This window comes from Carcharhinus amblyrhynchos, chromosome 7, assembly GCF_965287045.1.
Source record: "Carcharhinus amblyrhynchos chromosome 7, sCarAmb.v2.hapA, whole genome shotgun sequence".
In the NCBI taxonomy this organism is placed as follows: Eukaryota; Metazoa; Chordata; class Chondrichthyes; order Carcharhiniformes; family Carcharhinidae; genus Carcharhinus; species Carcharhinus amblyrhynchos.
The window spans coordinates 439,011-455,465 of NC_137330.1; the positions used below are offsets into that span (position 1 = coordinate 439,011).

A 16,455-nucleotide genomic window follows, 5' to 3' on the forward strand; every position below is an offset into this window, starting at 1 on the left:
ACTCCCAGGACAGGTACAGCATGGGGTTAGATACAGAGTAAAGCTCCCTCTACACTGTCCCCCATCAAACACTCCGAGGAGAGGGACAGCACGGGGTTAGATACAGAGTAAAGCTCCCTCTACACTGTCCCCCCATCAGACACTCCCAGGACAGGTACAGCACGGGGTTAGATACAGAGTAAAGCTCCCTCAACACTTTCCCCCATCAAACACTCCGAGGACAGGGACAGCACGGGGTTAGATACAGAATAAAGCTCCCTCTGCACTGTCCCCCCATCAAACACTCCCAGGACAGGGACAGCACGGGGTTAGATACAGAGTAAAGCTCCCTCTACACTGTCCCCCATCAAACACTCCCAGGACAGGTACAGCACGGGGTTAGATATAGAGTAAAGCTCCCTCTACACTGTCCTCCTATCAAGCACTCCCAGGACAGGTACAGCACGGGGTTAGATACAGAGTAAAGCTCCCTCTACACTGTGCCCCCATCAAACACTCCCAGGACAGGTACAGCACGGGGTTAGATACAGAGTAAAGCTCCCTCTACACTGTCCCCATCAAACACTCCCTGGACAGGTACAGCACAGGGTTAGATACAGAGTAAAGCTCCCTCTACACTGTCCCCATCAAACACTCCCAGGACAGGTACAGCACGGGGTTAGATACAGAGTAAAGCTCCCTCTACACTGTCCCCATCAAACACTCCCTGGACAGGTACAGCACAGGGTTAGATACAGAGTAAAGCTCCCTCTACACTGTCCCCATCAAACACTCCCAGGACAGGTACAGCACGGGGTTAGATACAGAGTAAAGCTCCCTCTACACTGTCTCCCATCAAACACTCCCAGGACAGGTACAGCACCGGGTTAGATAAAGAGTAAAGCTCCCTCTACACTGTCCCCCATCAAACACTCCCAGGACAGGTACAGCACGGGGTTAGATACAGAGTAAAGCTCCCTCTACACTGTCCCCCATCAAACACTCCCAGGACAGGTACAGCACGGGGTTAGATACAGAGTAAAGCTCCCTCTACACTTTCCCCCCATCAAACACTCCCAGGTCAGGTACAGCACGGGGTTAGATACAGAGTAAAGCTCCCTCTACACTGTCCCCCATCAAGCACTCCCAGGAGAGGGACAGCACGGGGTTAGATACAGAGTAAACCTCCCTCTACACTGTCCCCCCATCAAACACTCCCAGGAAAGGTACAGCACGGGGTTAGACACAGAGTAAAGCTCCCTCAACACTGTCCCCCATCAAACACTCCCAGGACAGGGACAGCATGGGGTTAGATGCAGAATAAAGCTCCCTCTACACTGTCCCCCCATCAAACACTCCCAGGACAGGGACAGCACGGGGTTAGATACAGAGTAAAGCTCCCTCTACACTGTCCCCCCATCAAACACTCCCAGGACAGGTACAGCACGGGGTTAGATATAGAGTAAAGCTCCCTCTACACTGTCCCCCTATCAAATACTCCCAGGAGAGGTACAGCACGGGGTTAGATACAGAGTAAAGCTCCCTCTACACTGTCCCCCCATCAAACACTCCCAGGACAGTTACAGCACGGGGTTAGATACAGAGTAAAGCTCCCGCTACACTGTCCCCATCAAACACTCCCTGGACAGGTACAGCACAGGGTTAGATACAGAGTAAAGCTCCCTCTACACTGTCTCCCATCAAACGCTCCCAGGACAGGTACAGCACGGGGTTAGATACAGAGTAAAGCTCCCTCTACACTGTCTCCCATCAAACACTCCCAGGACAGGTACAGCATGGGGTTAGATACAGAGTAAAGATCCCTCCACACTGTCCCCCATCAAACACTCCCAGGACAGGTACAGCACGGGGTTAGATACAGAGTAAAGCTCCCTCAACACTTTCCCCCATCAAACACTCCGAGGACAGGGACAGCACGGGGTTAGATACAGAATAAAGCTCCCTCTACACTGTCCCCCCATCAAACACTCCCAGGACAGGGACAGCACGGGGTTACATACAGAGTAAAGCTCCCTCTACACTGTCTCCCATCAAACACTCCCAGGACAGGTACAGCACGGGGTTAGATACAGAGCAAAGCTCCCTCTACACTGTCCCCCATCAAACACTCCCAGGACAGGGACAGCACGGGGTTAGATACCGAGTAAAGCTCCCTCTACACTGTCCCCATCAAACACTCCCAGGACAGGGACAGCACGGGGTTAGATACAGAGTAAAGCTCCCTCTACACTGTCTCCCATCAAACACTCCCAGGACAGGTACAGCACGGGGTTAGATACAGAGCAAAGCTCCCTCTACACTGTCCCCCATCAAACACTCCCAGGACAGGTACAGCACGGGGTTAGATACAGAGTAAAGCTCCCTCTACACTGTCCCCATCAAACACTCCCAGGACAGGGACAGCACGGGGTTAGATACAGAGTAAAGCTTCCCCTACACTGTCCCCATCAAACACTCCCAGGACAGGGACAGCACGGGGTTAGATACAGAGTAAAGCTCCCTCTCCACTCTGTCCCATCAAACACTCCCAGGACAGGTACAGCACGGGGTTAGATACAGAGTAAAGCTCCCTCTACACTGTCCGCATCAAACACTCCCAGGACAGGGACAGCACGGGGTTAGATACAGAGTAAAGCTCCCTCTACACTGTCCCCCATCAAACACTCCCAGGACAGGTACAGCACGGGGATAGATACAGAGTAAAGCTCCCTCTACACTGTCCGCATCAAACACTCCCAGGACAGGGACAGCACGGGGTTAGATACAGAGTAAAGCTCCGTCAACACTGTCCCCCATCAAACACTCCCAGGACAGGGACAGCACGGGGTTAGACACAGAGTAAAGCTCCCTCTACACTGTCCCCCCATCAAACACTCCCAGGACAGGTACAGCACGGTATTAGATACAGAGTAAAGGTCCCTCTACACTGTCCCTCATCAAACACTCCCAGGACAGGTACAGCATGAGTTAGATACAGAGTAAAGCTCCCACTACACTGTCCCCCCATCAAACACTCCCAGGACAGGGACAGCATGGGGTTAGATACAGAGTAAAGCTCCCTCTACACTGTCCCCCTATGAAACACTCCCAGGACAGGTACAGCACGGGGTTAGATACAGAGTAAAGCTCCCTCTACACTGTCCCCATCAAACACTCCCAGCACAGGTACAGCACGGGGATAGATACAGAGTAAAGCTCCCTCTACACTGTCCGCATCAAACACTCCCAGGACAGGGACAGCACGGGGTTAGATCCAGAGTAAAGCTCCCTCTACACTGTCTCCCATCAAACACTCCCAGGACAGGTACAGCACGGGGTTAGATACAGAGCAAAGCTCCCTCTACACTGTCCCCCATCAAACACTCCCAGGACAGGGACAGCATGGGGTTAGATGCAGAATAAAGCTCCCTCTACACTGTCCCCCCATCAAACACTCCCAGGACAGGGACAGCACGGGGTTAGATACAGAGTAAACCTCCCTCTACACTGTCCCCCCATCAAACACTCCCAGGACAGGTACAGCACGGGGTTAGATATAGAGTAAAGCACCCTCTACACTGTCCCCCTATCAAACACTCCCAGGACAGGTACAGCACGGGGTTAGATATAGAGTAAAGCTCCCTCTACACTGTCCCCCCATCAAACACTCCCAGGACAGGTACAGCACGGGGTTAGATACAGAGTAAAGCTCCCTCTACACTGTCTCCCATCAAACACTCCCAGGACAGGTACAGCATGGGGTTAGATACAGAGTAAAGATCCCTCCACACTGTCCCCCATCAAACACTCCCAGGACTGGTACAGCACGGGGTTAGATACAGAGTAAAGCTCCCTCTACACTGTCCCCCCATCAAACACTCCCAGGACAGGTACAGCACGGGGTTAGATACAGAGTAAACCTCCGTCTACACTGTCTCCCATCAAACACTCCCAGGACAGGTACAGCACGGGGTCAGATACAGAGTAAAGCTCCCTCTACACTGTGTCCCATCAAACACTCCCAGGACAGGTACAGCATGGGGTTAGATACAGAGTAAAGCTCCCTCTACACTGTCCCCCATCAAACACTCCCAGGACAGGTACAGCACGGGGTTAGATACAGAGTAAAGCTCCCTCTACACTGTCCCCCATCAAACACTCCCTGGACAGGTACAGCACAGGGTTAGATGCAGAGTAAAGCTCCCTCTACACTGTCTCCCATCAAACACTCCCAGGACAGGTACAGCACGGGGTTAGATACAGAGTAAAGCTTCCTCTACACTGTCCCCCATCAAACACTCCCAGGACAGGTACAGCACGGGGTTAGATACAGAGTAAAGCTCCCTCTACACTGTCCCCCATCAAACACTCCCAGGACAGGTACAGCACGGGGTTAGATACAGAGTAAAGCTCCCTCTACACTGTCCCCCATCAAACACTCCCTGGACAGGTACAGCACAGGGTTAGATGCAGAGTAAAGCTCCCTCTACACTGTCTCCCATCAAACACTCCCAGGACAGGTACAGCACGGGGTTAGATACAGAGTAAAGCTTCCTCTACACTGTCCCCCATCAAACACTCCCAGGACAGGTACAGCACGGGGTTAGATACAGAGTAAAGCTCCCTCTACACTGTCCCCCATCAAACACTCCCAGGACAGGTACAGCATGGGGTTAGATACAGAGTAAAGCTCCCTCTACACTGTCCCCCATCAAACACTCCCTGGACAGGTACAGCACAGGGTTAGATGCAGAGTAAAGCTCCCTCTACACTGTCTCCCATCAAACACTCCCAGGACAGGTACAGCACGGGGTTAGATACAGAGTAAAGCTTCCTCTACACTGTCCCCCATCAAACACTCCCAGGACAGGTACAGCACGGGGTTAGATACAGAGTAAAGCTCCCTCTACACTGTCCCCATCAAACACTCCCTGGACAGATACAGCACGGGGTTAGATACAGAGTAAAGCTCCCTCTACACTGTCACCCATCAAACACTCCCAGGACAGGTACAGCATGGGGTTAGATACAGAGTAAAGCTCCCTCTACACTGTCTCCCATCAAACACTCCCAGGACAGGTACAGCATGGGGTTAGATACAGAGTAAAGCTCCCTCTACACTGTCCCCCATCAAACACTCCCAGGAGAGGGACAGCACGGGGTTAGATACAGACTAAAGCTCCCTCTACACTGTCCCCCCATGAAACACTCCCAGGACAGGTACAGCACGGGGTTAGATACAGAGTAAAGCTCCCTCAACACTTTCCCCCATCAAACACTCCGAGGACAGGGACAGCACGGGGTTAGATACAGAATAAAGCTCCCTCTACACTGTCCCCCCATCAAACACTCCCAGGACAGGTACAGCGCGGGGTTAGATACAGAGTAAAGCTCCCTCTACATTGTCTCCCATCAAACACTCCCAGGACAGGTACAGCATGGGGTTAGATACAGAGTAAAGATCCCTCCACACTGTCCCCCATCAAACACTCCCAGGACTGGTACAGCACGGGGTTAGATACAGAGTAAAGCTCCCTCTCCACTGTCCCCCCATCAAACACTCCCAGGACAGGTACAGCACGGGGTTAGATACAGAGTAAACCTCCGTCTACACTGTCTCCCATCAAACACTCCCAGGACAGGTACAGCACGGGGTCAGATACAGAGTAAAGCTCCCTCTACACTGTGTCCCATCAAACACTCCCAGGACAGGTACAGCATGGGGTTAGATACAGAGTAAAGCTCCCTCTACACTGTCCCCCATCAAACACTCCCAGGACAGGTACAGCACGGGGTTAGATACAGAGTAAAGCTTCCTCTACACTGTCCCCCATCAAACACTCCCAGGACAGGTACAGCACGGGGTTAGATACAGAGTAAAGCTCCCTCTACACTGTCCCCCATCAAACACTCCCAGGACAGGTACAGCATGGGGTTAGATACAGAGTAAAGATCCCTCTACACTGTCCCCCATCAAACACTCCCAGGACAGGTACAGCACGGGGTTAGATACAGAGTAAAGCTCCCTCTACACTGTCCCCATCAAACACTCCCTGGACAGGTACAGCACGGGGTTAGATACAGAGTAAAGCTCCCTCTACACTGTCTCCCATCAAACACTCCCAGGACAGGTACAGCATGGGGTTAGATACAGAGTAAAGCTCCCTCTACACTGTCTCCCATCAAACACTCCCAGGACAGGTACAGCATGGGGTTAGATACAGAGTAAAGCTCCCTCTACACTGTCCGCCATCAAACACTCCCAGGAGAGGGACAGCACGGGGTTAGATACAGACTAAAGCTCCCTCTACACTGTCCCCCCATCAAACACTCCCAGGACAGGTACAGCACGGGGTTAGATACAGAGTAAAGCTCCCTCAACACTTTCCCCCATCAAACACTCCGAGGACAGGGACAGCACGGGGTTAGATACAGAATAAAGCTCCCTCTACACTGTCCCCCCATCAAACACTCCCAGGACAGGGACAGCACGGGGTTAGATACAGAGTAAAGCTCCCTCTACACTGTCCCCCATCAAACACTCCCAGGACAGGTACAGCACGGGGTTAGATATAGAGTAAAGCTCCCTCTACACTGTCCTCCTATCAAACACTCCCAGGACAGGTACAGCACGGGGTTAGATACAGAGTAAAACTCCCTCTACACTGTCCCCCCATCAAACACTCCCAGGACAGGTACAGCACGGGGTTAGATACAGAGTAAAGCTCCCTCTACACTGTCCCCATCAAACACTCCCTGGACAGGTACAGCACAGGGTTAGATACAGAGTAAAGCTCCCTCTACACTGTGTCCCATCAAACACTCCCAGGACAGGTACAGCACGGGGTTAGATACAGAGTAAAGCTCCCTCTACACTGTCTCCCATCAAACACTCCCAGGACCGGTACAGCATGGGGTTCGATACAGAATAAAGATCCCTCTACACTGTCCCCCATCAAACACTCCCAGGACAGGTACAGCACGGGGTTAGATACAGAGTAAAGCTCCCTCTACACTGTCCCCCCATCAAACACTCCCAGGACAGGTACAGCACGGGGTTAGATACAGAGTAAACCTCCCTCTACACTGTCCCCCATCAAACACTCCCAGAACAGGTACAGCATGGGGTTAGATACAGAGTAAAGCTCCCTCTACACTGTCCCCCATCAAACACTCCCAGGACAGGTACAGCACGGGGTTAGATACAGAGTAAAGCTCCCTCTACACTTTCCCCCCATCAAACACTCCCAGGTCAGGTACAGCACGGGGTTAGATACAGAGTAAAGGTCCCTCTACACTGTCCCCCATCAAACACTCCCAGGACAGGTACAGCATAAGTTAGATACAGAGTAAAGCTCCCACTACACTGTCCCCCCATCAAACACTCCCAGGACAGGGACAGCATGGGGTTAGATACAGAGTAAAGCTCCCTCTACACTGTCCCCCTATGAAACACTCCCAGGACAGGTACAGCACGGGGTTAGATACAGAGTGAAGCTCCCTCTACACTGTCCCCATCAAACACTCCCAGGACAGGTACAGCACGGGGATAGATACAGAGTAAAGCTCCCTCTACACTGTCCGCATCAAACACTCCCAGGACAGGGACAGCACGGGGTTAGATACAGAGTAAAGCTCCCTCTACACTGTCCCCCATCAAACACTCCCAGGAGAGGGACAGCACGGGGTTAGATACAGACTAAAGCTCCCTCTACACTGTCCCCCCATCAAACACTCCCAGGACAGGTACAGCACGGGGTTAGATACAGAGTAAAGCTCCCTCAACACTTTCCCCCATCAAACACTCCGAGGACAGGGACAGCACGGGGTTAGATACAGAATAAAGCTCCCTCTACACTGTCCCCCCATCAAACACTCCCAGGACAGGGACAGCACGGGGTTAGATACAGAGTAAAGCTCCCTCTACACTGTCCCCCATCAAACACTCCCAGGACATGTACAGCACGGGGTTAGATATAGAGTAAAGCTCCCTCTACACTGTCCTCCTATCAAACACTCCCAGGACAGGTACAGCACAGGGTTAGATACAGAGTAAAGCTCCCTCTACACTGTCTCCCATCAAACACTCCCAGGACAGGTACAGCACGGGGTTAGATACAGAGTAAAGCTCCCTCTACACTGTCTCCCATCAAACACTCCCAGGACCGGTACAGCATGGGGTTCGATACAGAATAAAGATCCCTCTACACTGTCCCCCATCAAACACTCCCAGGACAGGTACAGCACGGGGTTAGATACAGAGTAAAGCTCCCTCTACACTGTCCCCCCATCAAACACTCCCAGGACAGGTACAGCACGGGGTTAGATACAGAGTAAACCTCCCTCTACACTGTCCCCCATCAAACACTCCCAGAACAGGTACAGCATGGGGTTAGATACAGAGTAAAGCTCCCTCTACACTGTCCCCCATCAAACACTCCCAGGACAGGTACAGCACGGGGTTAGATACAGAGTAAAGCTCCCTCTACACTTTCCCCCCATCAAACACTCCCAGGTCAGGTACAGCACGGGGTTAGATACAGAGTAAAGGTCCCTCTACACTGTCCCCCATCAAACACTCCCAGGACAGGTACAGCATGAGTTAGATACAGAGTAAAGCTCCCACTACACTGTCCCCCCATCAAACACTCCCAGGACAGGGACAGCATGGGGTTAGATACAGAGTAAAGCTCCCTCTACACTGTCCCCCTATGAAACACTCCCAGGACAGGTACAGCACGGGGTTAGATACAGAGTGAAGCTCCCTCTACACTGTCCCCATCAAACACTCCCAGGACAGGTACAGCACGGGGATAGATACAGAGTAAAGCTCCCTCTACACTGTCCGCATCAAACACTCCCAGGACAGGGACAGCACGGGGTTAGATACAGAGTAAAGCTCCCTCTACACTGTCCCCCATCAAACACTCCCAGGACAGGGACAGCACGGGGTTAGATACCGAGTAAAGCTCCCTCTACACTGTCCCCATCAAACACTCCCAGGACAGGGACAGCACGGGGTTAGATCCAGAGTAAAGCTCCCTCTACACTGTCTCCCATCAAACACTCCCAGGACAGGTACAGCACGGGGTTAGATTCAGAGCAAAGCTCCCTCTACACTGTCCCCCATCAAACACTCCCAGGACAGGGACAGCACGGGGTTAGATACCGAGTAAAGCTCCCTCTACACTGTCCCCATCAAACACTCCCAGGACAGGGACAGCACGGGGTTAGATACAGAGTAAAGCTCCCTCTACACTGTCTCCCATCAAACACTCCCAGGACAGGTACAGCACGGGGTTAGATACAGAGTAAAGCTCCCTCTGCACTGTCCCCATCAAACACTCCCAGGACAGGGACAGCACGGGGTTAGATACAGAGCAAAGCTCCCTCTACACTGTCCCCCATCAAACACTCCCAGGACAGGTACAGCACGGGGTTAGATACAGAGTAAAGCTCCCTCTACACTGTCCCCATCAAACACTCCCAGGACAGGTACAACACGGGGTTAGATACAGAGTAAAGCTCCTTGATGCTCTCTCTGGATTTTGTGTTCCTTTCAGACATCTGAAGAAGTTGACGGAGGAGAACTCGAGGGTGAAAGAGGCGGATTTGACCAAACTGCTGATGAAACTATTGAATGAGGACAGTGAAGGTGACTGACCCTGAGAGCAGGGAGGTGAGTCACCCTCTCTGCCCCCTTCCGCTGTCACTGAGCCTGGGGGTCCCCTGTGTGAGTGTTGGGGGACAGGGTCTCCAGGCCCACACTGCTGGAACGCTCCAAAGCTCAGATGTCACAGAGCTTCCCCATCCCCCCAGAAATACTGGGGTCACGTGGGGCACCGGGGGGTCGGGGGGGGTGCAAGGATTCCTTCCCCTGCCCTCCAAACTGGGGAAGGGAAGTCAGACCCCCGCTGTGTTTTTACAGAGAGAGAGAGAGAGAGAGACGGAGAGAGTGAGAGAAAGCAAGAGGGAGACGGAGAGAGAGAGAGACAGAGAGGCAGAGCAACAGATAGAGAGAAACAGAGAGAGAAACAGAGCAAGTGAGAACATAAGAACATAAGTAATAGGAGCAGGAGTAGGCCATCTAGCCCTTCGAGCCTGCCCCGCCATTCAATAAGATCATGGCTGATCTGTTGTGGCTCAGTTCCACTTTCCCGCCCTCTCCCCATAACCCTTAATCCCCTCTCTTATCAAGAACCCATCAACCCGCTTCTTAAAAATATTTAGCGAGGCAGCCTCCACCACTTCAACGGGCAGAGAATTCCAGAGATTCACCACCCTTTGAGTGAAGAAGTTCCTCCTCAACTCCGTTCTAAACCGCCCCCCCTTTATCTTGAGGCTGTGCCCACTAGTCCTACTGTCCTTTCTGAGCGGGAAGAGTCTCTCCACCTCTATCCTATCCATCCCATTCATCATCTTATACGTCTCAATGAGATCTCCCCTCATTCTTCTAAACTCTAACGAGTACAAGCCTAGTTTATTCAGCCTCTCCTCATAGCTCAACCCCCTCAACTCCGGTATCAGCCTAGTAAACCTCCTCTGCACTCCCTCCAAGGCCAAAATATCCTTGCGCAGGTGCGGCGCCCAAAACTGCACACAGTACTCCAGCTGCGGCCTCACCAATGCCCTATACAGCTGCAGCAAGACCTCCCTACTTTTATATTCAATCCCCCTTGCTATGAAGGCCAGCATCCCATTCGCCTTCCTGACCACCTGCTGCACCTGCAAGCTGGGTTTTTGCGACTCATGCACAAGGACCCCGAGGTCCCTCTGCACCGTCGCCTGCTGCAGTTTTTCTCCATGTAAGTAATAGTCCTTCCTACCATTCTTCCTACCAAAATGGACCACCTCACACTTGCCAACATTAAATTCCATTTGCCATTTCCTGGCCCATTCGCCCAGCCTATCTAGATCCTTCTGTAGACTCTCCACACCCTCCGCACAATTTGCCGCTCCACCAATCTTGCTGTCATCAGCAAATTTCGACACCCTACACTCGGTTCCCTCCTCCAGATCATCTATATAAATGGTAAATAGCTGAGGCCCCAGCACCGACCCCTGGGGCACTCCACTAGTCACCAACCGCCAATCCGAATAGCACCCATTGACCCCCACTCTCTGCCTCCTATTTGACAACCAATCCTCTGTCCATGCTAACACCCTACCCCCAACTCCATGTCCCCTGACCTTCTGCAATAACCTCTTGTGAGGTTATTGTCTTGAGAGACAGAGAGAGATAGAGACAGAGAGGCAGAAAGAGAAAAAGAGACAGAGAGAGAGAGAATGACTGACAGACAAATAGAGAGAGACATACAGCAAGAGCGACAGAAAGAGGGAGAGAGCGAGAGAGAGAGAGAAAGCAGAGAGGAGAAAGAGAGACAGAGAAAGAGAGAGACAGAGAGAGAGAGAAAGCAGAGAGCAACGGAGAGAGAATGAGAGAGAGCAAGAGGGAGATGGAGCGAGAGAGGCAGAGAGAGAAAAACAGAGAGAGAGACAGAGCGAGTGAGAGACACAAAAGACAGAGAGAGGGAGAAAGACAGACAGGTAGAGAGAGAGACATAGAGCAAGAGAGACAGAAAGAGAGACAGAGGGAGAGAGAGGCAGAGGGAGAGAGCGAACGGTGTACTGTCTGTGTGGAGAATATTCTTGAACTGACATTATTTTGGGAATGTGTCACAGTCTCCCGCTGCCTCTTTGATCTGTGACATCTCTGCATGCTCTTTATTCTGAACACTCCCCGTGTGAACTCTCTTTCAAAGGTGTGGAGTGGAAGGAAGGGCAGGATATAACCACCTCGTCCCTCATCTGATCTCTCTTTGCAGACAGATCTGTTCATTGGATGCTCCCTGCAGACGACCTCTCCTGGGCTCTGACTGTGCTTTCAAACATCTGCCTCGCAAATCAAATTCTGAACACTTGATTCTTCCAGAAGAATCTCCAGTCTCTCTCTCTCCTTCACCGACTTGAAGATGGCCACACATCATGGGAATCAGTCTGCAACCCTGCCTCCATGTCTATTTTACATGTAAATAAATCCCACAGTTTGATTTAGCCTGTACGCCATGGTCTGAGTGCCACATTTATTTACCTCCTCCGGATGGCACGGGCGCTCTGATTGGTGGGGGGAACAAAGGTGTGGCTGAGGGTGTCAGCAGCTAGGGGGCAGAATCAGATGATCCCATGTTCAGAATGAAGCAGAATATCTGGTCAAACGCTCCTCTCGATGTCAAACATGACCCAGGGATTGCAAAGCGTTTGGTTCAGCCATCAAGGAAACTCACACGGTGGGTTGTGGAATGTGGGGTTGGAAATATTTCTTTCACAATGAAGTTCATCACAATCTTATAACTTTTATTTCACTGAACACTAGCTGACAGATATTACAACAACAACACACGAGCAAATTAAATTAACCAAGTTGCAATATTGCTGAAAAGAGAGGGATGTCGCTGAAGCCTCTGTGTCTATCTTATGTATAAATAAACCCCACCATCCCCATTTAGCCTGAATCTAGTTATCTATAGGTGCCATATTTACCCCTCTCGAGATGGGAAGGGATGAGGAAGATCCCAGAGTTCCAGGTACCCCTGGATGATCACGTTGTACTCATTGAGGACAAACACAAGAATGCCAAATTTCAGAAGCATCGCAAACGATTTCTTCCACTGGGGGGGGGGGGGGGGGGGTGCGGGGGTGGTGGTGTGCCAATTGGTGGGTCCACTCCGATTGGATGCGCCGTTGCCTTGGAGGGGGGAACCCAAACGTCTGGATTTAAGAAGAAGGCGTGAATAGATTGCGCAGGCCCCTGGTTTGGAATGTAGGGCACCCGTAGTGAGAGTAGATTCTCCATCGCCCAGCTTCAGTTGGTTATGGAGACATGAGCGCACTCAAAATTGTTCAGCGTGTGCTGCCCTGAATAGCCTCCAGCGGCCGATGAGCCCTCGCTGGCTTTGAGAGCCTGGGTGGGTTGAGGAGGGGCCGGACTCTGCCAGGGGAGCCAGGCTCATCGATCCAATCAGCCAATCACTGCTCTGTGCCATCGTCGACCCTGGCATCGAACCCCGGCAAGGGCACAGTCGCCGGAACTAAACATCGGGGTGACAGTTCCCATCCGCACACTGGGGAAAGCCACTCACATCACTGCGACATGATGGCAGTGTGGAACAGCTTACTTCACCTGCCATTCGAATTTCTCCAGTGGTGTAAGTCGCTCAGACTGTCCGAAATTTGGAATTCTGGTCTTTGCTCACCTCCCCCCCGCCTTTTCAGCAATTTCCATTCAGTCAAATTCCAGCTGAAATCGATGATAGAAGGGTCGTAAAACCTCATTAAATGAACACAAAACTGAGATGTGGAAGAGCAGAACTGGATGATGCTTCGAGGGAGGAGGGGGTAGAGCTGCGCATTTGGTGGGGGTGGAGGGGAAGGGGCGCTGAGAGTGGTGCAGTCTTCATGTGCCACCAGCAAGTCTGCCTCAATGGGCAACCAGCCAAGGAAAGACGTTACAAATGTTCCAACTGGATTTTCAGGCCCAGAGCTTTCTCTCTCCATTTGTAAGCCTCCCATGTAAAATGAGCAGCGCTTCCTGCCATTGACAAATTTGAATCCTTTAATTACCAGATGAAGGCACTGTGAGGGGTGGGGGTGGAGTTAAGGCGCCACCCGGTGGCCAGAGCTTGGAGCTGCGCCGTGACTGTTTACATCGGCAAATCCAACGAGATAAAAAACAGCAGATATTTTATGGTGTGAATGGTTTGAGGTGGTAGAGATAAGCATCCAATCCAGACAGCAGCGAGAATGGGAAATTGAAGAGTTTTCCCAAGGTATCCATCCCGAACGTAACCTGAGGAAGGAAAGTTCATGCAAAACAATGAGTTTGCAATGTGATGTTACCCCAAAACCCTCCTCACTGGGTAGGTGGGGGATTGAGGGAGACGGGGAGAGGGTGGGGGATTGAGGGAGAGGTGGGGGTTGGGGAAGACGGGGAGAGGGTGGGGGATTGAGGGAGAGGTGGGGGTTGGGGAAGACGGGGAGAGGGTGGGGGATTGAGGGAGAGGTGGGGGTTGGGGAAGACGGGGAGAGGGTGGGGGTTGGGGAGACGGGGAGAGGGTTGGAGGGATAATATAGGATTCTGGGATGGGGATGTCAGATATCTCAGGAAGAATGGATGCAGAGAGTTCAATGGAAGGATGGTTCCTTCATATCCCGTACAATTCTCATCCTCCTGTTTTAATCCCTCTCTCGTCCCCCTCTCTCTGTAACCTCCTCCTCCGAGATCTCCGTGTTCCTCTGATTCCGGCCTCTCGAGCCTGGAAAGGGCCCTTAGTTCTGGAATTCCCTCCCTAAATCTCTCCCCCCCACCCCCCTCGGCCTCTGTCTCTCACTGTCTCTCTCTCTCTCTCCTTCTATAAGATGCTCCTTTAAACCTCTCTCTCTCTGACTGAGCTTTATGTGACCTGTACCTGCTACTTCCCCACATCTCAATATTGAACCGAGTAACAATTGCTGCTGGGGGATGCTGAAGTTGATATATCAATGCAACAGATGCCGTGGACCACCCCCCGCCGCCCCCTAGTGTCGGTTGGAAGATCCTTACCTCGGGCACCTTAGCCATTGGTGGCGCATCCTTGAGGCCCTTCGCGTTTGTCTCCCCGCTCCTCCTGATAGCCCGTGTCACGGGTCGCTGCCCCCCTGATGACGCGGTTCTCGCCGTTGCGCATGGAGATGCTGCGGGATATCTTGCGGACAATGCGCTGGAGTTTGGTGTCTTTGGGACAATAATCATTGACCAGCTCGTCCCAGGTGATCTCGATGTTTCCCGTGTACCAGAAGACCCAGCCAATCAGGCTGACAAACACCACGATGGCCCCCGTGTAGATCAGCATGTCACCGTAATCCCGACCCCCTCGCTGGAGGCTGCCAAAGACACCCACCAACAATGTCACCAAGCCCACCACATCCAGGACCACAGCCAGCCACAGGGCGTAGGTACAGCGACTCAACCCTTTCAGAGCCATCTCCACCACTACAACCCCTCTATCACTCCAACTCCTACTCACTCACACCCTCCTTCAAACTCTATCGCTTCCTCAAACTCTTTCCCAATCTCTCCCTCAAGTTCTCTCCCTTTCTCCCTCAAACTTTCTCACTCCTTCTCTCCTTCAAACTCTACCACTTCCTCAAACTCTTTCCCAATCCCTCCCTCGAATTCTCTCGCTCTCTGCCCCAAGCTTTCTCACTCCCAAACTATTTCTTGCTCTCACCTTTGATCTCCTTTATCACTCTCTCGCTGTGTCAATCTCTTGTCCTGTTCCCTCCTTTGATCTCCTTATCACGCTCTCTCTCCTTCTATCGCTCCGTCTCTCTCTCTCTCTCGCACCCACTCTCCGGTTACCTCTTTCCCTCTCCCTGTCACTCTTCCCTGTGCTGTCCTTTTCTCCCTCCCCCTCACTGCCTTCAGTCACACTCTCTGGCCCTCAGTCCTGATCTCTTCCACAATCTCTCGCTCTTGTCTACTCTTTCCCTCTCCAGCTTGCTCACCCTCCCGTGATCCCTGTCGTCCTTTGTCTTTCAGTCTCTCTCCGGTGTCTCAATTCCTGGACACCCGCCCGGACATCGTATCGCTGTCTTCTCTCCTTGTTCTCCCTTCCAGTTGCCTCAATTCTTTTGATATATTGTTCACAGGGGCGCTCTTCACGGTGCTAGCTCCCTCTCGTTCTCTGCGAGTAAGTTTGCAGACTGTAACAGACACTCCCTACGTACTCTGCCCTGCGCTGGGAAACTTGACAAACCGGTTCAGCAATGCAGAGGAATGGAAAGTGAGGGGGTCAAATTTCACAGGTAACCCATTCCGTCCCGCAGTGAAGACAACAGTCACTCAGAGAGCTGCAGCTCAGTGAGCAGGTAAAAGTATACACCTGAGCTCCATAATCCAGGACCCCCGCACTGAGGGAGTGCTGCACTGTCGGGGGTAGATGTATATACTCTAGGATTTGAGCTCCATAATCCAGGCCGACACTCCCCCCGGTGCCAGTACTGAGGGAGTGCTGCACTGTCGGGGGTAGATGTATATACTCTAGGATTTGAGCTCCATAATCCAGACCGACACTCCCCCCCGGTGCCAGTACTGAGGGAGTGCTGCACTGTCGAGGGTAGATGTATATACTCTAGGATTTGAGCTCCATAATCCAGGCTGACACTCCCCCCGGTGCCAGTACTGAGGGAGTGCTGCACTGTCGGGGGTAGGTGTATATACTCTAGGATTTGAGCTCCATAATCCAGGCTGACACTCCCCCCGGTGTCAGTACTGAGGGAGTGCTGCACTGTCGGGGGTAGATGTATATACTCTAGGATTTGAGCTCCATAATCCAGGCTGACACTCCCCCCGGTGCCAGTACTGAGGGAGTGCTGCACTGTCGGGGGTAGATGTATATACTCTAGGATTTGAGCTCCATAATCCAGGCTGACACTCCC

At 52.2% G+C, this 16,455-nt stretch overlaps 1 protein-coding gene across 1 annotated transcript; it reads right to left on the reverse strand.

Annotated features, from left to right (window-relative positions):
- Nucleotides 1-13,565: 13,565 nt before the first annotated feature.
- On the reverse strand, nt 13,566-15,997 carry LOC145344699 (transmembrane protein 238-like). Its single transcript, XM_080191805.1, has 2 exons — nt 14,579-15,997; nt 13,566-13,825 (listed from the first exon to the last, which is right to left on the reverse strand). The coding sequence occupies exon 1, from the start codon at nt 14,997-14,999 to the stop codon at nt 14,589-14,591; it is 411 nt and encodes a 136-aa protein (XP_080047931.1). The 5' UTR covers nt 15,000-15,997; the 3' UTR covers nt 13,566-13,825; nt 14,579-14,588.
- Between the last annotated feature and the right edge of the window lie 458 nt (nt 15,998-16,455).